The sequence below is a fragment of the Schistocerca americana genome, chromosome 11, assembly GCF_021461395.2.
Source record: "Schistocerca americana isolate TAMUIC-IGC-003095 chromosome 11, iqSchAmer2.1, whole genome shotgun sequence".
Taxonomy (NCBI): domain Eukaryota; kingdom Metazoa; phylum Arthropoda; class Insecta; order Orthoptera; family Acrididae; genus Schistocerca; species Schistocerca americana.
This window is the reverse complement of record NC_060129.1, coordinates 96,116,440-96,137,567: the sequence shown is the minus strand read 5'-3', so window position 1 is coordinate 96,137,567 and position 21,128 is coordinate 96,116,440. Positions and strand designations below refer to the sequence as shown.

The following is a 21,128-nucleotide window of genomic DNA, read 5'->3' as shown; positions in this document are numbered from 1 at the left end:
TCTAGCATTCCTTTTACTCAACAGTATTTGTCGATACCAGTATTATTTTCCGAATTTAGGACAGGTCAGTATTATCTCAGTTGATTTTCGGAAAACTTTCAGATAATTTTATATACGGTATGTTATATTTCGAGCTAAAATTTACGAAAAGGAACTATTTTCATAAGATATTTTAGTTCTGATGTTATAACCGACACGTATTAATTGTGGATATATAGCTAAAATAATTTTTTTGCAAACACTGCAAATTGCTAATTATTGTCACACTTAAAATTTCTATAATTAATTACGTAACCCTGTACTGTTTACTGTATTTGTTTCTGGATTCATTTATGAAATAATAATCCAAATTAATAATGTAAATAAAACTACAAGGGATTCATATGTTAAGAAAAGTGGTAAAACGTTTGGAATATTGTTATTTCCTCAGAGTAACAGAGTCGTAAGCATGCTTATGATGTGATGGGATGTATTTTTGTGCGAACAACTTAATTTCGGCTTTCTTAACCTCAAAAATCAAAATACTGTATGATATACTAAAATGTGAGAAAACATATCTACATACAAAAATTTTTCCAACAACAACATTCAAATTTATTTGGTTTAAACCAACTGCGAGGACCTGATCTGACATTTACATCTTCAAGAATCAGACCCCTAGACAAGAAGAACTGGAGCCAACTCAACATGGCACGCTAAGCATACTAGAAAGATTATTGTAAACTACGCATGTCTCAAATCCTGATAACAAACTTTGCTTAATGTGGATAATAATGGGAGGAGAAAGGGGGGGGGGGTGAGATTACAGACTGACGGAATGGTTTCAGTTTTCCAGTCAGATACCGTCCGCACAGTTCACCATTAGGATGTCAGGACTAAGGACACCTAGGTCCTGGGAGTCGGCTGTACTCGGTATCGAGGGTGGGGAAATTCGTTCTCACGGATTCTAATTTCCAATATGTAGGGGAAGGCAGAAGTAAACGAACTACATGTTAGTAAGAGAAAGGACACTTCTAACAGATCTTTTCTAAGAGTAGTTCATTTCAACTAGTTCGTTCATGAACTACGGATCCCTAAACATACCTATTCATCGATGTCAGTGCCGTCAAGTTCTGCGTTTAAAACAAAGTATCAGGCGAAGCGACTGTATTTCTGTGCATTGATACTGCAATGAATCAGAATGAAGTTCTTAAAAATTCAATCAAGTTCCTGAATTCGTTGATTTGCCAGGCCTTTCGCTGCACGGTTTAAATCTGAAAATTTGCTTGGCTGTCATTCCTCTTCCAAACATATAGAAACTACGATTTTGCAGCGGTACCACGTTTTCTGCAAAAAACGATGATAATATCATTGAAGCCACAATGTTAAATGGGAACATGGCAGGAGAAGATATACTGCTACGACGCATCGCAACGGTCCGAGCAGGTATGCCGTTCAAGTTGAAAGGTTTGCTGTTCCCGATGCGTCTCACATTTTCAGAGACCACCAACAAAGCGCCGGCCGAAGTGGCCGAGCGGTTCTAGGCGCTTCAGTCTGGAACTGCGCGACCGCTACGGTCGCAGGTTCCAATCCTGCCTCGGGCATGGATGTGTGTGATGTCCTTAGGTTAGTTACGTTTAAGTAGTTCTAAGTTCAAGGGGACTGATGACCTAAGATGTTAAGTCCCATAGTGCTCAGAGCGATTTGAACCAACAAAGCACAGGGATGTTCGCTACAAGTCTGAGTACTAAGTTTTTGCGAATCCACGCTTCACGAATGCTGCATGTGTCATGATTTATTCGTGTGTGCACCAGTCAGAAAAGGAGAAAAAATTCAGTAACCAAAATATTTGACTACACAGAATTTAAACAGAAATACTTCCTTTGTTTTGAGCGGCATGAATCACATGCCCAGTACTCGGTATAACTCGAAAATCGAGTCTTAAGTAATTAACGTGGCTGAAATAAAAGTACTGCGTTGGTCTGTGTATATCAAGCGATAAATATGAAAAGAAGACGATTGTCTGTGATTAGTACTTTTAAAGGAGTACGTGTGTGTTCACAGGAAGACAAATGAGAAGAACATTTAATGACTAAGCTTGCTAAGTTATGTCTGGATATAAATACGAAGCTACATAACCACCGGAATGTTTTCCGCGTTGTTACAAGTGTGTGAAAGGAAAAGCCAACGGGCAATACGCAAAGAACGTACTGGATTACTGGTATAGTCCTGCGTATTCAATTACAGAGACATATAAACAGGTAGAACACGGCGATGCGGTCGGCAACACCTGAAAAGGCAACAAGTGTCTGGCAGCGTTGTTAGTTCGGTTACTGCTGCTACAATGGCAGGTTATCAAGATGTAAATCAGTTTGACCGTGGTGTTACTGTCGGCGCAGGAGCGACAGGACACAGCATCTCCAAAGTAGCGATGAAGTGGGGATTTTCCCGTACAACCATTTCGTTGAAAGTGACAGAAGTGCAACGCTTCCGCAAATTGCTATATATTTTAATGCTGGGCCATCAGCAAGAATCAGGATGCAAACCATTCAAGGAAACATCATCGATATCGGCTTTCGGAGCCGAAAGCCCACTCGTGTACCCTTGATGGCTGCATGACACAAATCATCGCGCCTCGCCTGGGCCCGTCAACACTGAGGCTGGACTGCTGATGACTGGAAGCATATTTCCTGGAAGGGTGAGTCTCGTTTCAAATTGTATCGAGTGGGTGGAGGAGTACGAGTATGGAAACAACCTCATCAATCTGTGGATACTGCATGTCGGCAGGAGACTGGTCAACCTGGTGAAGGCTCTGTAATGGTGTGGGGTGTATGCTGTCGGAGTGATATGGGTCCCCTGATACGTCCAGATACGACTCCGGCAGGTGACGCAAACTTAAGCATCCTGCTTGATCACCTGCATCCATTTGTGTCCACTGTGCATTCCGACGGACTTGGGCAATTCCAGCAGGACAATGCGAAACGTCACACGTCCAGAATTGCTACAGAGTGGCTCCAGGAGCACTCTTCTGAGTTTCAACACTTCCGCTGGCCACCAGACTCCCCGACATGAACATTACTGAGCATATCTGGGATGCCTTCCAATGTGCTTTTCGGAAGAGATCTCCACCTCTTCGTACTCTTACCCTGCAGGATTCATGGTGTCAGTTCCCTCCAGCACTACTTCAGTGTTAAGTAGAGTCCATACCACACGTCGCCTTGCAGCACTCCTGCGTGATCGGGGGGCGGGGGAGAGGGGGCGCTATACGAAATTCCTTTGGTTCTTCAGTGTATATAACATGCAAATGCTTAGCGTGTTTAGTTATTTATACGTCCAAATCATATACCTTCCTACGTAGACAGACATACATGGTCCAATGGGTATAAGTACACATATTTCTATCGGTGACTGAGAGCAGTCTACTAAACAATACCATATCAGTACTTACACCATTTGCAGATTAATAATTATAGCTGTTACAGAGCGTATATTTTTAGATCTGTTAGAATTTGCAAGTGCGGATGGCACAAGCAAGTCATTAAAAATGTACCTTCCGGTGGTCAGAAGTTCAGGTCCTAAAGTGTGGATGCGTAGAGGCGAAACGAAAGTTTATAGTGACAGGGGTAGTCCACTTCGAGGTATAATTACGACGGTGCAGTACGTAAAATATATAAAAAAACTAAACATGGTTCCTAAATACTTAAATGCCTGTACAACTAAAGTTAATCCTATTAATCTTTAAATTCTGTGTCAGAAATCTTTAACTGTGTGTCAGAAAAATCTGGTAAAAACATAGAGGTAATATGTATACAGCAGAGACGTCTGTCGTTATTCAGGAATGAGACCAGATATTATAGGTAAATCCTAGAGAATTAATAAAATACACACAACAGTATAGTGTTCACTGACGAATCAAAGACGTAGACTGAAGCAATCGCCTGTTCTCTGCTGACCACCCAGGGGCAGAAACCCTAAAGGAGGAACGTAAGAGAAGAATTGTGAGTACATTTTGAGTATCGAGGAACACGATCTGTAGTCTCCAGACAGACTTGCATAGGGAGAAAAATATCTTTACAACCCCTCTTCCGTGTCGACTAAATTGTTTTGACATGGAATACGACGACCGTGGTGCAGTATAGCTTGCCGTTCTCAGTAGGGAGTAGTGTATCAGCTCTCCTGTAGGTGTGGCGGCCGTAGGGAGACATAATAGAATAACATTTAATGACTAAGCACTGTAAGATGTGTGTAGAGGGGGACATAACCACCGAAATGTTTGACAGAACACAAAATATAAACGTTTTCCGTGTGTGAAAGGAGAAGCCAAGATGCAATACACGAAAGATGTGTATGTGTGTATGCAGTGATTCTGTACACCTGTTTCAATATTGCCTACGTGTACAAGGGAAGTCCATGGTGTAAGTTGTTCTGAATCATCAGCTTAAAAGTCCAAACCCCACCTTTATTAACCGTTTACCTGTCAGGTAGCCGCGAGTGCATATTTCGTCCAAGCAACCCCTTTCCGTGGTCGTAGACTTCGCACACGGCTCAGCTCCAGAAACAGGTGTTCCTCCAGCAGCAGTGCGTGTCTGCGGCCAATCACGAGCTGACGACAGTTGACAGTGATCAAGGACAGCGACAGCACGCCAGTGGCGAGACGCAATCAATACCTTCACCGCGCGATAACAACAGTGAAGTCACTAATGACAGTGCCACTAAAGCAGAGTTATTAAACACGGTTTTCCGAAACTCCTTCACCAAAGAAGACGAAGTAAATATTCCTGAATTCCAATAAATAACAACTGCCAAGATGATAAACATAGAAGTAGACATCCAGGTTGTAGCAAAGCAGCTTAAATTAATTAATAAAGGCAAGGTTTCCGGTCCAGATTGTATAGCAGTCAGGTTCCCATCAGATTATGCTCATGCGATTGCTCCATATTTAGGAATTATATACAACCACTCTCTCACAGAGAGTTCTGTACCTAAAGACTGGAAAATTTCTCAAGTCACACCCATACCCAAAAAGAGAAGTAGGAGTAATCCGCTGAATTACAGGCCCATATCACTAACGTCGATTTCCAGTAGGGTTTTGTAACATATACTGTGTTCGAACATTATGAATTACCTCAAAGAAAATGATTTATTGACACATAGTCAGCTAGGATTCAGAAAATATTGTTCTTATGAAACAAAACTAGCTGTTTATACTCATGAAGTAGTGAGGATTGCATGGAAAGTGACAGGGGATGTCATATTGATTTTATACTTTTAGATTTCCAGAAGACTTTCGGTACCATTCCTCATAAGCGTCTTCTAGCCAAACTGCGTGCCTATGGCATATCGCCTCAGTTGTGCTACTGGATTCGTGATTTCCTGTCAGAAAGGTCACAGTTCGTAGTAATAGATAGAAAGTAATCGAGTAAAACAGAAGTAATATTTGGCGTTCCCCAAGGAAGTGTTATAGGCCCTCTATTGTTTCTGATCTATGTTAACGTTATAGGAGACAGTCTGAGTAGCCGTCTTTAGATTATTTGCAGATGATGCCTCCACTTACCGTCTTGAAAAATTATCAGGTGACCAAAACGAATTGCTAAATAATTTAGGTAAGATAGCTGTATGGTTCGAAAAGTGACAATTGACCCTGAACGAAGAAGAGTGAAGTTATTCACTTTAGTACTAAAAGAAATCCACTGAATTTCGATTACGCGATAAGTTACACAAAACTGAAGTAAGGAAATTCAACTAAATACCTAGGGATTAATATTACAAATAACCTAAATTGGAACGATCACACAGATAATGTTGTGGGTAGAGCAAACCGAAGACTGCGATTCATTGGCGGAGCACTTAGAAATTGCAACAGTTTCGCCCTATTCTGGAGTATTGCTGTGTGGTGTGGGTTCCACATCTGGTGGGACTGACGGATAACATCGTAAAAGTTCAAAGAAGGACAGCTTGTTTTTTACTATCGCGAAGTAGGGGAGATAGTGCTACAGACGTGATACGTGAATTGGAGTGGCAATCATTATAACAAAGGCATTTTTGTTGCTACGGGATCTTCTCATGAAATTTCAATCACCATTTTTCTCTCCTGATTGCGAAAACATTCTGTTGGCGCCCACCTACATAGGGAGAAATGATCATCACGATAAAATACGAGAAATAGGGGCTCGCACAAAAAAATGTAAGTGCTCGTTTTTCCTGCGCGCCTTTCGAGAGTGGAACAGTAGAGAGACAGCATGAAGGTGGTTCATTGAACCTTCTGCGAGGCAGTTTGTTGTGAGTAGCAGAGTAATCACGCAAATTTTTATGTAGATATTGTAGCAGCAAGAATTAACGACCAGCCCCATGCATCCTTCCATCGCCCAAGTGTTCCAGGTGTCCAGGCATCGCCGTTGCTAGCCAGCTGGCACCCTCCAAAAGGACCCACAGGCAGTGACACGATCTGCCTCCCTCACTCCTCGTGTTTCTTACGAACTACTCCCTGTCTGTCAATTCTGTGCGCCTGTTTCAATGCCGTCTCTATGCAATAGCTCTGTCATTAGTAAAAGAACGCTATCCATGGAAGTAAGACAGACAATGGTTGCGTCAAGGCTGCTCCTGCGACCACTGGGTAGTTGTGATAACCTGGTTTTCCAGCAGACTCATGCTCTCCTGTCCTGCACTCACATCACTGCGTTCGTTTTTCATTCATAATTGTGTCTTGCCTTCCAAAGTTGAAGAACGTGTACTTGCCTAAAGTGAAAGATGTAAGTGCAAGAGTCTGGCGTATTTTTGTGATTATATGGTTTAGTAAGGAAAGGCAAAACCTACGTTTCTAGCATTTGTAGACAGAGCCATTAAGCCCCAGAGCCATGGAACAGCGGTTGTGTTTCGCCAACACTATTGTCTACAGAACTGATGAACAGTGCTTTGATGTGAATATAGTTTGGTTTAGTGGCTAAGCCAACTTCATGTTGCGTGCGTTCGTCGATAAGCGTAAATGGCGCATCTGGGGGACTGAGAGTCTGCATTTGGCGGTCTAGAAGTCTCTTCACTCTCAACAGGAGATTGTGTGCAATGTCCAATCACCGAATAATCGGTGGATATTCCTTTGGTGACTACAGAATGGTACGTGAAGGTGTTGAAAAATGATTTCATCCCCATTATCGAAAGTGGCAGTGATTTCGACAAGATGTGATCTGTGCAAGTGTGAGCTTGACCCATATCGAAGCAGTGGAGCGTTTGATGTCCTTGAGAAGCACTTTGGAGACTGCATTCTGGCTCTGGGGCGCTCAGATTCCACTGGCGTGTGCCTCGATTGGATTTACTTTCAGATAAAACAGATATGCCATGCTTACCTGTATATGTAAAACTTCTCTCACTTTCTACATATTCGTTGAATAGATTAAGAATAATTGTTTGTAGCACACTTCCTTGCTGGACTCATTTCTGAACATGTGTATAACCTGTGTAGAGCGCACACCAATAAAAGTCCTTTATTTTTGTATACAGCTTCCACAGAACATATCAGTGTCTGTGCATATTCCTACTTTCTTCTATAACTCAAAGTTTATTTAGCCATTTTACATTGTGAAACATTTTCTGTATACCTACAAAAGCTGTGTATTTACATTTTAAAATTAAGTTTAAAGATATTATTCCTCCTTCGATACTTCGGGTTTTCATGAATCGAAGCTGACTCTGATAATCTTATGTCAACTGTTCGAAGACAATGGAAGCTTTTATTTTATGAGGCATCTACAACTAAGCTAAGACTTCGGTAATATTAGTATTTTAAGACATCCCTCCTTCTAGGATTAATATAATGATGTTTCTCTAGAATCTAAGGACAGTTTTCCCTCTTCATATATGTTACACTTAGGAGTATATAACACACTTCTGATTTCGATTCCTCCAGGTTCGAGAAAGTCAGCAGGAATGTTGTCTTTCCCTTGTGCTTTCTTGTTCCTCAGGATTCTCAGAGTCAGTTGATACAAAATAACTGCAATAAATAATAATCATTTAACACGTCGTTTAAAGGATCAACCTGATCGTCTGATGTAGTAACTGGAACTGTGACTATCTTCAGCACTAATTATACCTTGTAATAAAGAACTTATATCAAGAAAGATTAGTTATCAATGCCATCTGGAACAATGTGGTAGCGTGACATCACTTATGAAATGATGGCAAATATGTTAATTGAAAAGGTGGCATATTCTCCATAACTGGCCCTGACATATCGCCCTACAGTAATAGCTTCCAACCTTTCTGAGACCATATTCCCAGAGTGCAACCAGATACTAGCTAGGACTCGCAAACACATACACACACACCAAATCATCATCTTTAGCGATTAACTAAACTTTAAAAAGAAGAATATTTTGTTTGGTAATTTTTGTTTTCCAAATGATGAAACATAAATTATACTCAGCTTTTGTAGACGCTTTATTAAAACTCAGACTAATGAGTTAATGACACAATTTGTACTTGTTATTTGTAACATCCATTTTCCATGGAATGATGCAGCCTTTTTCATTGCATGTACTACTCTTCAAAAACGAAAGTTAACTAACGGTCTACACTGACAGTATGCACTTGTTAGAAAACATGTTTCCTCTACACCACTTCTCTCTCTCATGACAGTTGCTTCACCCTCTCGCTGCAGCCTTACTTGAAATGAATCAAGCTATAAACCGCGCACTATACTTATTGTTTGTAAATCATATGATTGCTGGAATCCTTACTTCTGAACTGTTAGAAACCGTAAGATTTCAACTTGCCACCCTTTTTGTCTGACTACACGCTACAAATAATAATAATAAAATGCTGTACACACCCTACAACAGAATAGTAGCCACTACATAGAAAGTACTGAGTTGAAGTTTAATTTATTTCGTTTATTGTTATGAAGTGAGTAATGAAGAAATTTCTGGTCTACTGCAATCAATTTTATGAGATATTTAACCATAAGTGATTTATATGTCTCGATTTCTTTATCGTAGGTGCATGGCAAAAAGTACAAACTATTCTGTATAGCACGAGGATTATGTGTGGAAGATGAAGCTCATACATCCATTTGACGAGCTCTATCTTCACCACATTGTGTCATTCGTTGATGCTATTATTTGAAAGTAAAAGTTAGCAGTAATAATAAGTGCGACGTTTTTTAAATAATTTAGTATTGTGAGCGAAACACAGTTAGGCACATTTGTTTTTATCCCTCACGAAATTTAATTTTATTCATTGTGGGTGGGGGTTGTAACTATGCTACTACTCTACACAATGTTGGGTCTTGTGATATTGTACTATGTCAGAAGTTGCCATCTAGCTATGCCTGCCACCTTGATGTAATGTTTCTAGAAAGTCATTACAGACTGTGATAGCAGTTAGTTGATCCCCTGTGGGTATCAGTTCCAGCAGAGAAACGTGTTGGATTAGCAGTTAAGGACAGAGGGATACAGATTTCAGGCGTAAAATATCATTGTTGTCTTAAATAACTTTAGAAATCAGGACTGTGTGTTGAGTAAATTATGAATACAGTACCTTCTGACGCTCTTAGTATTGTGATAGATCTCCATTTTGATATTCTGAGCAAGTAATTGTAGAAAGACACTAACGACGAGAGGTCTCTATTCCTTCTGGGGCTTTTTGTACAAACAAATGGGAGACTTTTAAGGGGAGATGTAATAGATTTTGGTCCAAAATTTCGATTTTTTTTAAAAATGTCATTTTCTTGATCTACACAGTTTAATCTATATTGTGTACGAATTTTATCATGATAGCAGCTTTAGAAATGCCTTTATACTGTTAAACTGATTAAATCTGCACTGCTGGCCACTCCCACCTCTCCCAACAATTGGGAAACTGGTTGCTTCAGCGGAATTTTTGTCAGTGTTAAAGATATTTTCTTTCGATATCTTTGGCTGGCATCCATATCTTTGCCTGAAAACTTGCTTGTATGTGGTTTATTTACGTTTTGACAATACTAACACATATTAGTAGGTGGAAAGTTGAATTCGCAAATCTTTATGTGGAAGTCTAAATTTATGCATAATGGGTGGTGGAAAAATTGTGTATAGGAAACGGAGGTTTCAAGGAAATCGGTTCACCAACAAAAAAGAGGAATTAGCTAGAAATGAAGAACACAAGCTCTCAGTTTATCCACTGATGAAGCACCAATGCACAATCTGTGTCAAAAGACGATTATTAAACAACAAAAATATGGTTCCATTGGCTCTGAGAACTATGGGACTTAACTTCTGAGGTCATCAGTCCCCTAGAACTTAGAACTACTTAAACCTAACTAACGTAAGTACATCACACACATCTATGCCCGAGGCAGGATTCAAACCTGCGACCATAGCGGTCGCTCGGCTCCAGACTGTAGCGCCTAGAACCGCTTGGCCACTCCAGCCGGCGTTAAACAACAGAATTGAGTCGTATTCATATAAACACTCGTTACCAGAACATGTTATGAATGCATTTAAACCCACATTGAGGTTTGTTGCAAAACCTTCTTTATTGGGGAAGTGTCTTCATGGAAAGAGACAAAATGCAAATGAAAGCCTCAATAATTTAATTTGGATTATATGCTCAAAAAGGACATTCTGTGGACTTGAAGTACTCGACATAGGTGTCTATTATGCAGTTATATGTCACAATAATGGAAATAATTGCAGAATTGAAGTTGACTGTTGGTATAGATCTTGATGTGTTTACAAGAAAAGCATTTTACACTGTCGAGAAAGCTAACAGGTCAGTGTCTTACCTGCAAATGCAGGCCAGGCAGATTCGAAGAGGAGAGAAGAGAAACCTGAAGGATGAGGAATATCAGTATGGAGGATTTTAAAATTGAGGTAAGCTTATTACATGTATAAATATGAGAAGAAAATCTTTGAACATCATTTTCTCTGTTTCACAATTTTTACGTTATTAGAAGTCTTTTCTCAAAAAGTATATGCTCTAAGGCTTTGAAATTTTCGTGAACTGTTCACAACGTGCTGCTGTCTCCCCGGAACTAAAAAATTCGAGATCCTACAAATACGTTCGGATTTTTAGTTGATTATATGCAGAAAAAGTTAATTTTGGATGTGCAAGATTAAAAACATTCTTAATGACACAATTTGTACCATAAGATTCAAAGCTGCGGTTCAATGGACTTATAACCTTCTTAGAACACTACATTATACATTTCAGATTAATTGCATGGTTAAAATATAAGTTATGGCTTTTTATAAGAAAACAATAAAAATTAAAAATTAAAATTAATGGCAAAATATTAATCCTGCTTATTTCAATATATTTTTCTGTTAAAACACTGCTCTTTTGTTTTATGCAAGGAAAATTTTAGAATTGTACATTAATAAATGTGGGTGTAATGATTTTTTAAATAAACATTTTCCATTACATACCTACTGAAACAGTTTTTCTTAATGATTTACATCTATTCGCTTGTGGCATCAGTCTGACACAGAAAGTATATCATATTGTTGCAAATGGCGTGTGATTGGAAAAATATCCTAACTGAAGGTTTATACAGATTTGATTGTGTGGCTCATACAAGTATAGAGGGTACTGTATGAGGGCAAAGGATTGCTCAGTGACACCATGTTCCAGAAGCCCTAACAGTGGGACGAGTTCATGAGGCTGAGGAGGCCACAGCCGTGGATCTGGGCGCCCTGCTGGACGCCGGGGACGGCGCTGTGGTGACTCTGCTGGCCGGGGACAATACGCAGCTGGTGGCTCACAGGGCTATCTTGGCCGCCAGGAGCGCCGTGTTTGCGGGCATGCTCCGTCATCTCACCTTAGAGGCCAGCAGCAGCCAGCTCGCACTCTCCGACATAGAGGGCCCTGTGCTGCGCCAGGTGCTGGCACACCTCTACACCCTCCAGCCCCCACAGCTGCCCAGCATGGCGCCACAGCTGTTGGTCGCCGCTGACCAATACGGCTTGTCAGTACTGAAGGTGCAGTGCGAGCAACAGGTGGCTGCATAGCTGTCTGTCGAGACTGCATCAGCCACAGGTGTTCTCGCGATTCGGCACTCCGCTAACATGCTGAAGCAGGCTGCTGTCTCCTTCATAAAGGCCCACTTGCTCAGTGTGATGGCGACGCAGGGCTGGGTTGAGGCTGTAGTCAACGACCCACAAACTTTTATGGAGTTGGTTCACCTGATTGCAGAGACACCGACAGACACCAGGTAAGCATGAGACAAGCTGCTCATCTATGTTACACAGCTCTAAGTGTGCGTACTGACAAGCCTACAATGTCCACCACTAAGTGTAATTAGAGGTGCCTGCGTCATAAAATACACTACTATTCATATTGAAACGTCCCCTTAGAGAAATTATACATGACTGTGCTTAAACTGACACACAATATTTTTTTAGCGCTACGCAATCTGACTTTCAAAAATCCCTACAAAAGAATGGCCCTGACTAACATTAACCTATACCTTTCACAAATCACTCACCTCACAAAAATGTTCGTTACTCGAACTACTGCAATACAGCGAGCGCCACTACTGCCAGCTAAATAAAAGATTCAAACTTCTGAAGGCACTAACTACTGATAGGCATAGTTAGCAAATGAAAGATTTTGATAGGGAACAAACAATGTATTTACCTCAATAGTGTTCAAAAGTCATAATGTATATAGCAGTTCATGACATCCAGTATTACAAATTTCAAAACTCCGCCATCTCTCTCCCCACATCCACGACTGCTGGCGGCTCACCTCCAACTGCGCAACGCTACGCGCTGTTAACATCCAGCTGCCCAACAGTACAATGGCAGACAACAATGCAAACTAGCCACAGACTGCACACAGCACAGCTAGTGATTTTCATACAGAGCGCTACGTGGCGTTACCAATATAAAAACCTAAACAGCCTACTTACAATATCCAGTTTCTTGTATACGCTATGTGATGAAAAGTATCTATACACCTGGCTGAAAATGACAAACAAGTTCGTGGCGCCCTCTATCGGTAATGCAGGAATTCAATATGGTGTTGGCCCATCCTCAGCCTTCATAACAGCTGCTGGAAGGTTTCTTTGGGCCCATTTTTCACGGAGTTCACGGCGTTCCAAAACATCCCAAAGGTGTTCTATAGCATTCAGGTCAGGACTCTGTGCAAGCCAGTCGATTACAAACATTATTCTCGTCTAACCAGTCTGACACAGCTCGTGTATTGTGAGCAGGTGCTCGATCGTGTTGAAAGATACAATCGCCATCCCTGAATTGCCCTTCAACAGTGGCAAAGGTTCTTAAAACATGAATATGGGAGTGTGGTGTGATATTGCCACGCAAAAGAACAAGGGGTGCAAGAACCCTCCACGAAAAACACGACGACACCATAACACCACCGCCTCCGAATTCTACTGTTGGCGCGACACGCACTGGCAGATGACGTTCACTGGGCATTGACCACAGCCACACCCTACCATCGGGTCGCCACATTGTGTGCCGTGATTCGTCACACCACACAACGTTTTTTCCACCGTTCAATGGTCCAACGTTTATGCTCCTTACACTAAGCGAGGCGTGGTTCGGCATTAACCAGCGTGATGTGTGGCTTATGAGTAGCTGCTCGACCATGAAATACAAGTTTTCAGACCTCCCACATAACTGTCATAGTACTTGCAATGGATCCTGATGCAGTTTGGAATAACTGTGTGATGGTCTGGATAGATGTCTGCCTATTACACGTTACCATCCTCTTCAACTGTCGGCAGTCTCTGTCCGTCAAGAGACGAGGTTGGCCTGAACGTTTTGTGCTGTATATGTCCCTTCACGTTTCCCCTTCACTATCGCATCGGAAATAGTGGACCGAGTTATGTTTAGGAGTGTGGAAATCTCTGGTACAGACGTATGACACAAGTGACACCCAATCACCTGACCATATTCGAAGTCCGTGAGTTCCGCATAGCACCCCATTCTACTATCTCACGATGTCTAATGACTACTGAGGTCGCTTATATAGAGTATTTGGCAGCACAGTGCACCTGATATGAAAAACTCATGGTTTTGGAGGGTGTCTGGATTCTTTTGATCACATCGTGTAAGTAATGTATTTACAGCTGCAAGTAGGATGAGACTCCAGCTGTACAGTTCTCTGACGATATATTAGAATTTGTGTTGCAGTGGAGCTCGAGCTTAGGCTTGCCACTTTATGGGACAGTTTGCCTCAACCACTTTGGCTATCCAAGCACTCTTCCAGACCTCCAAACTTCACCATGTGTCCACATCCTGCATTTGCACAAATGCTTTGATTCTCACTCAGAAAGAGACATACTTATTATTGTCATGGTCTTTCCTAGACATGTAAAAATTTTCCATTGTCTTTATTTGTTATGGAATATCCTCCATACATGCATGCATATCTGAGGGAACACACACTGCTATGACCGACAGCTGTATGAAATACAAGAAATGCATTCGCAACTGCTAATACAATGACACACCAAGTATACAATATAGGGCGAATGACTGGAAACTTGCAAATGATGTAAAAATAGAAAGCACAATTGATGTGCGGTTTCACAAAATTGATTAATAGTGAGGGACTCGTGTTATTCACTTATCAATAGATTGTAATAATACATAGAATAGGTTTTCTTGGTGAAAACATTCAATTCTTTGAAAGGAACAATGCCAGTGATACTAAACAACAAAAAGTAAGGTAAATTAGAATGTCCATGCTGTTTGGTGCAGGATTCTATGTGACTCAATTACGACATATCGTAGTTTGAAAAGTCCCCACGCCAAAACTTGTACCTATGGTCATCATCATCATCATCATCATCATCATCATTGGGTTGTCTGCCTTGCAGCAGGTTTTAACTGCCTAGCCCTCCATGCTTCTCCGTCTGCTGCGTTTCTCTTCATTCTTTGGTACCCACCTTGTGGCCTGCAGACATCGTCCAGCATCTGAAACCTTCTTCTGCCCTTCCTTGTCTTTCCAAGAAGGAATCGTTCAGTTGTCTCTACTAGAAGGCAATCTCTTCTTAGATTGTGGCCTATCCAGTTTAGTTTCCTGTCCTCCATCGCTAGCAGCATCCTCCGTTCTTCTCCAACTCTCCTCAGTATATCTGAGTAATTCCTAACTTTATCAGTCCAGCTGATCATCGTTCCACGCCATATCCACATTTCACAAGCTTTCTCTTTTCATTCTGCTTTATCAAAGTCCACGTTTCTGCTCCATACAAGGCCATGCTCCATATCAAGCACTTAACCAGTCGCTTCCTTAATTCCTTGTTTAAACAACTAGTTAAGAGTCTTCTCTGCTTTTGAAATGCCTCTTCCGCCTGAGCCATTCTCACCTTGATATCTTGTTGTCAGTCCGTATCTTCTTTAATCCAAGTTCTCAAATACTTGAATGCTCTTACCTGTTCTATGATTTCTGACTCCAAATTAATTTTTACTTTTCTTTTCTTTAGGCTTATGGCAATGCTTTTGGTTTTCTTTTTATTAATTGTCATTCCATATACTACAAAGACTTCATTCAGGTCATTTAGCACTTGAGTCAGCTTCTCTTGATTTTTTACGAGGATCGCCATGTCGTCTGCAAATCTTATACATTCAATATTTTGTCGACCTATCCTGACGCCTCCTGTCAGCTTTCCAGTACTTCCTCCTGACAGATGTTAAATAAGATCGGCGAGAGACAATAGCCCTGTCTAACAACTCTCCCAATCCTGTTGTCTCCAGACATCTCATTACCTATTCGTACCCGAGCTTTCTGATTCAGGTACAGATTTGCCATCAGTCTTCTCACATTCCACTTTACTCCCTTCTTTTTCTAAAGACCTACCAGCTTATCGAACTGCACTCTATCAAATGTCTTTTCAACGTTTATGAAGACAGCACACACTTCTATGCTCTTTTCTATGTATCTTTCGCCGATGGTTCTTAGAAGCCCAATGGCATCTCGTATTCACCTTTCTCCTTACGAAACCATAGTGTTCTTCACCGAGTGTTTCTTGCAGTGTTCCATATAGCCTCCTATTCAGAATCCGAAGAACTACTTTTCCTACTTGCGGTAAGAGGCTGATTGTCCCGTGGTCTGCACACTTTTTACGATAATTAGTCTTTGGGATTGGGACTATTATACTTACGAGAAAGTCTTCTGCCTATTCACATTTGTCGTAGATGTAGTTGCAAAGAGAGGTCAACTCATTTTCGCCTGTTTCTTTTAAAATCTTCAAGATTTCCGCCGGAACGTCATCTACACCGCATGCTGTGTTTTTTCAAGTTCTCCCAATGCCTTATTTGCCTCTGAACCTAGGATAAAATCTCCTTTTTAATTTCATTTACTCATTCTTCCTCCTCAATCTGCAGATCAGAGTGTCTGTGGTAGCACACAATAAAGAAAAGCAGAAGTGCATACATTAGTTATGTGGATTCCGGCCAGCAACGTGGTAGTTGACCATCACAGGTTGTGTTCAAAAGCAGCACCAGAAACGGCAAAACACAGTTCCAGTCTGGTTTCAACGGCCGCTGCAGCGGAGATGTCCAAGAACGCTGCAGTAATACGTCGCTGCATATCATCGACTGTAGTCTGTGTGTCCCTGTAGACAGAGACTTTCTGCTTCCCACACAGAAAAATGTCTACAGGCGTAGAATCTTGGGAATGGGACAGCCAAGGTACACATCCTCAGCATCCAATCCAGCAATTTGGAAAGATTTCGTGAAGATATACTGCAGTACTTAGTGCGCTATTGGTTGAACAGCCATCATGTTGGTACCATAGGATCCTCCTAGTCTGCAGAGGAAGAGCAGAGCATCCATGGATTATGGCAGCTGTGATACTTGTTCGCGTTCAGATTTGCGTATATTAAAAACGGACCTGTGAACCGGCAGTTCACTATCCCACTGTATTTTGACGCCCATTGGTCGATGACGCTCCATCTGACGAAGCCGACAGCGATTGTCAACAGACCAACAGGGTATGTGTCGATGATTTACTTGGCACGTTTATTAACTGTGGCTTCATCACTGAACAAGATACATGATACACATGGAGTATTCTGTCTTAATGCCCATGTATAGAGGTTAACACGTTTGTCATAATCGTTTCCATGCAGTTCTTGATGGAGAGAGAGATGTGATAGTGGTGGAATATATGTCAGGGGACAATACGTCAATACGTACGACAATTGCCTGACTCGTGCCACGTCCCCATGCGATTACAGGGCAGCTAACGTGCGGATCAACTGCAACAGCAAGAAGCACTTTAATTTGCCCCTCTTCTGTCGTCACTTGTTTTTTTCTGTTACGCTGTATGGGTATTACATTATCTCTTTCACGTGAATGGCCTTAGAGGTTGATAAATAATTGGTAAGACGCAAACTAAATTCCTGTAGAACAGGCCATGAAGGCCCAACGGTACCGACCGGCCGCCGTGTCATCTTCATCCCACAGGCGTTACTGGATGCGGTTATGGTGAGGTATGTGGTCAGCACACCGCTCTCCCAGCCGTACTTCAGTTTCCGAGACAGGAGGCACTACTTCTCAATCAAGTAGCTCCTCAGTTTGCCTCACAAGGGCTGAGTGCATTCCACTTGCCAACAGCATTCGGCAGACCGGATGGTCACCCATCCCAGCCCGATAGCATTTAACTTCGGTGATCTGACCAGACCCGGTGTTACCACTGCCTTGGCCCTAATTGGTGAGATGGCTGATGTCAGTTGGGATCTCTCTACACATACACTGTACGAGAGAGAAATGCATTCTTCCCAGACTCTACATACATAATACAGATGCCAGCTTTTACGACCTACTGCTTGGATTCTCAGACACTACCTGAATAGAAAGTCGAAATGCACTCAAGGTACACACAAGCACTCTGTAAGCAAACATTACAACATTGTACCTAGCAACGAAGCAGGTTCAATACCACAAATAAATGGCAGTGTCGAAATTTTTCAGAATATTGTATCTCGAAAACGACTCGCACTATAATCCTGCAACAAACACCACTGACATTTGATTTGTCCCACTTTTAATTTGTTAATGTCAATAGGAGTTGTTCTCTTTAGAAAAGTGTAATTTTTCACTAATAATATACTTCCTAGTTACTAATACAATCTTTTGTTTGGCTAAAAATACGAGCTCGCAGTTCCAATCCACTGTATAAGAGCAGCACATGAATAGCACTTCCAATATCCGCCATTTTTTTCTGTCGAAGTTTTAGGAGATTCACCTGTATATTTGCGTCATAGTAAAACTTCTTCCAGACGAGACACGAATCCGGAATAGCAGAAGTTGTTAAGGCGACTGCTCGCATAAAGTGGGATATCCACGTTGGGGTCCCAGTCTGGCACAAATTTTCATACGTCTCCAATAAATTATAGAGCAAAAAAATGGTTCAAATGGCTCTGAGCACTATGGGACTTAACATCTGAGGTCATGAGTCCCCTAGAACTTAGAATAACTCAAACATAACTAACCTAAGGACATCACATACATCCATGCCCGAGGCAGGATTCGAACCTGCGACAGTAGTGGTCGCGCGGTTCCAGACTGAAGCGCCTAGAACCGCTCGGCCACAAGGGCCGGCAAATTATAGAGCACATTTCGTCTGTTCCTTCAGACATGAATCCTTGTCTGAAGGACATTCTATAGAAGGTTTTTAAACACAGGCACTGTAGGTAGTATTTACATGCCCAGGCAAAGGCCGCGACAACAGTAAGTGAGTTTCTTCCTGTGTGAGTGTTACAGTGACTGTTCTACAGCAAGACATGGAAACTCACGGTGATGTGTCGAGCTTTGGGTCGGTCATTGAAGCACGCTCCCATGGACGAAGTGGTTGCGGCGACCACTCGTGTACAGTGGGATATTCTGATTCCAGTCCAGGTCTGATATCAAGTTTCATACGTCAACAGTAAACTGTACAGTTGGAGTGACGTATTCGCCGTTGTGAATAAGTTTCCTGTATTTTACACAGCTGTAGATCACAGCAGCATCTGTTTTTTCAGACATGCATGCATGTCTGAAGGACATTGCATAGTAGGCTCTTATTTCTCTTCCTCGTGATGACTGGGTGTTGTGTAATGTCCTTCGGTTGGTTAGGTTTAAGTAGTTCTAAGTTCTAGGGGACTGATGACCAGAGATGTTAAGTCCCATAGTGCTCAGAGCCATTTGAACCATTCGAGTAGGCTCTTAAACACAGACACTGACATTAGTAATAGCATTTTCTGATGGCTCACGAGGCTTTCGTTAAATTCTCATGAGAGTTTCATCAAATCACCGTACTAAACTAAGTATGCCAGCAGGTAAGTTAGCCTCCAAAAATCCTGCAATAGCAAGACGTTCATAGCTTTGTGAATGATTTTGGTCTTATTTGTAGTCGTCATTTGCATTAAATTGCATGTGTACAACAAGCTGTTATTTACGTTAGCTCATCAAGAGGTTGAAGAAAGACGAACATTAGCTCTGACCGCTGCAGGTGTCATTCTAGTGACAGACACAATGATGGGCTGCTCAGATCACAGACAGACACAGTGACATGTGCTGTTGGCAGCTAGGGCAAGCACGCTCTGTTCTTTGTGCTGTACATGCTACCCTAAACCTCTTCATTCAAAGTAACCTTATAAAGCAAGTGTCGATCAAACATGTGCCCCACTCTCCTCCAAGGTCACGGAACGGGGGCCTACCATGACCGGTTCAAGTTGTCTCGCGTCGCGATGGCATCGGCCTCTGAGTTAGGCATAGCTTCCACTGTGTGGGGTGTTGGTGTTTGATTACACCGCTTAGTATCCTGTGAGGCTTTCGACTGAAATTCTCTTTGCCTCTGCGCGTTATTCAGCATATTTGCGTTACTTTTCTGGCCGCATTCCGCTGTCTATTGGTTATTTGGTTGTCCGGTATTGTTTTGCGTTTGCCAACGATCGGCTGACTGTTGCCGGAGGCTTGTGTCTGTACATACTGTACAGGCTGGCCGTGCGCTTCTTGCCCTTTGTAGTTGTTTTTGCTAAAGTTTTGCCCATTTCTCTTATATTCGCCTTTACATTTACGACTTTCTCCATTGCCCTTGTGATTATCGTTACCATTATCCATAAATCTCTGTGACGCTATCGGCTTATTAAAAGGCTTGGGTTGTACTTGTCTCTCTTCGTTTATCAAATCTATTGAGTCCAGTACAGATAGAAAGAATTCAATTTCCGGGATGTTAATGAGTTTTCCCCTAACGTGGGCAGGAAGACGGCTCTTTAAAATTTTCAGCTTCAGACAGCGGATTCGTCCAGGCCTGGTTTTATTCAAATATTTTTCAAAATATCCTCGTAAGCTTCCATACTTGCTATTGAACGGAGCTGGGTTGAATACTTCACGTCTGAGCCTCTCTTGTACGGCCGCAGACCAATACTTATCCAGAGATGCCGTCTCATTCTGCTCATAATAGTGACAGCGTTCCGATATGTCCGTAGCTCACAGCAGAACGTCACTCTGTGTGTTCAACAACAATTCTAATTTTCTGGGCTTCGTTCAAGGTACGAGGTAAAACATTTCGAAATGGTCTGATAAAGATCACAGGGTGTGTTCTTCTCCCTTCATAAGCAAACATCGGGAATAGTCGATGCGAAAGTAGTCCCTCATCTGCAAGTAATGTTGACAAACACGCCGCTCTGTCAGTGACAGTCATGTTTATGTTCGCTTGTGGCGTATCCATGGTAACTGCGCTTGCTCGACAGGTGCAACTGCCGGCAAGTGTTGTTGAATTGTGCAACCTTCGCTATTTCCCTTCTAAGGGCTAATCCAGAATTGTTGGTAACCAGTGAAGGCATCTAAGAGCATAGCTTTGTTTTCTGCCATATGCTGTTTTGGAATGTCCGTAGTTTTAACAACACTGCCTCGCAACCTTTCCTCTGCTTCATGTAACACCAGTCTGTTTTAGCAAGAAGTCCGCTTTCCTTGTCTTTTAGAGCTCTAAAGAGCTCTACAGTATTTACATAAGGGCCACGCGGGGTAGCCATGCGGTCTAAAGCGTCTTGTCACGGTCCGCGCGGCTCCCCCCGTCAGTGGTTCGAATCTTCTCTCGGGCATCGGTGAGTGTGCTGTCCGTAGCGTAAGTAAGTTAAGTGTGTAAGCTTACGGAGCGATGACCTAAGCAGTTGGGTCCCATAAGATCTTACCACAAGTTTACAGTACCTACATAGATTTTGCACT

General features: G+C 42.0%; 1 protein-coding gene across 2 annotated transcripts in view; it reads left to right on the top strand.

The window, feature by feature from the left end:
• The window catches only part of LOC124554173 (speckle-type POZ protein-like B), a 50,365-nt gene that overhangs the window by 23,100 nt on the left and 6,137 nt on the right, over nt 1-21,128 (top strand). Inside the window, exon 3 of one of the 2 annotated variants that reach the window (XM_047128244.1) lies at nt 11,584-12,160. In XM_047128244.1, the coding sequence (XP_046984200.1) occupies nt 11,584-11,957 (374 nt within the window). In that variant the 3' untranslated portion in view covers nt 11,958-12,160. Of the gene's footprint in view, nt 1-11,580; nt 12,161-21,128 lie in introns of both variants that reach the window. The other variant, XM_047128243.1, reaches the window with a different exon arrangement.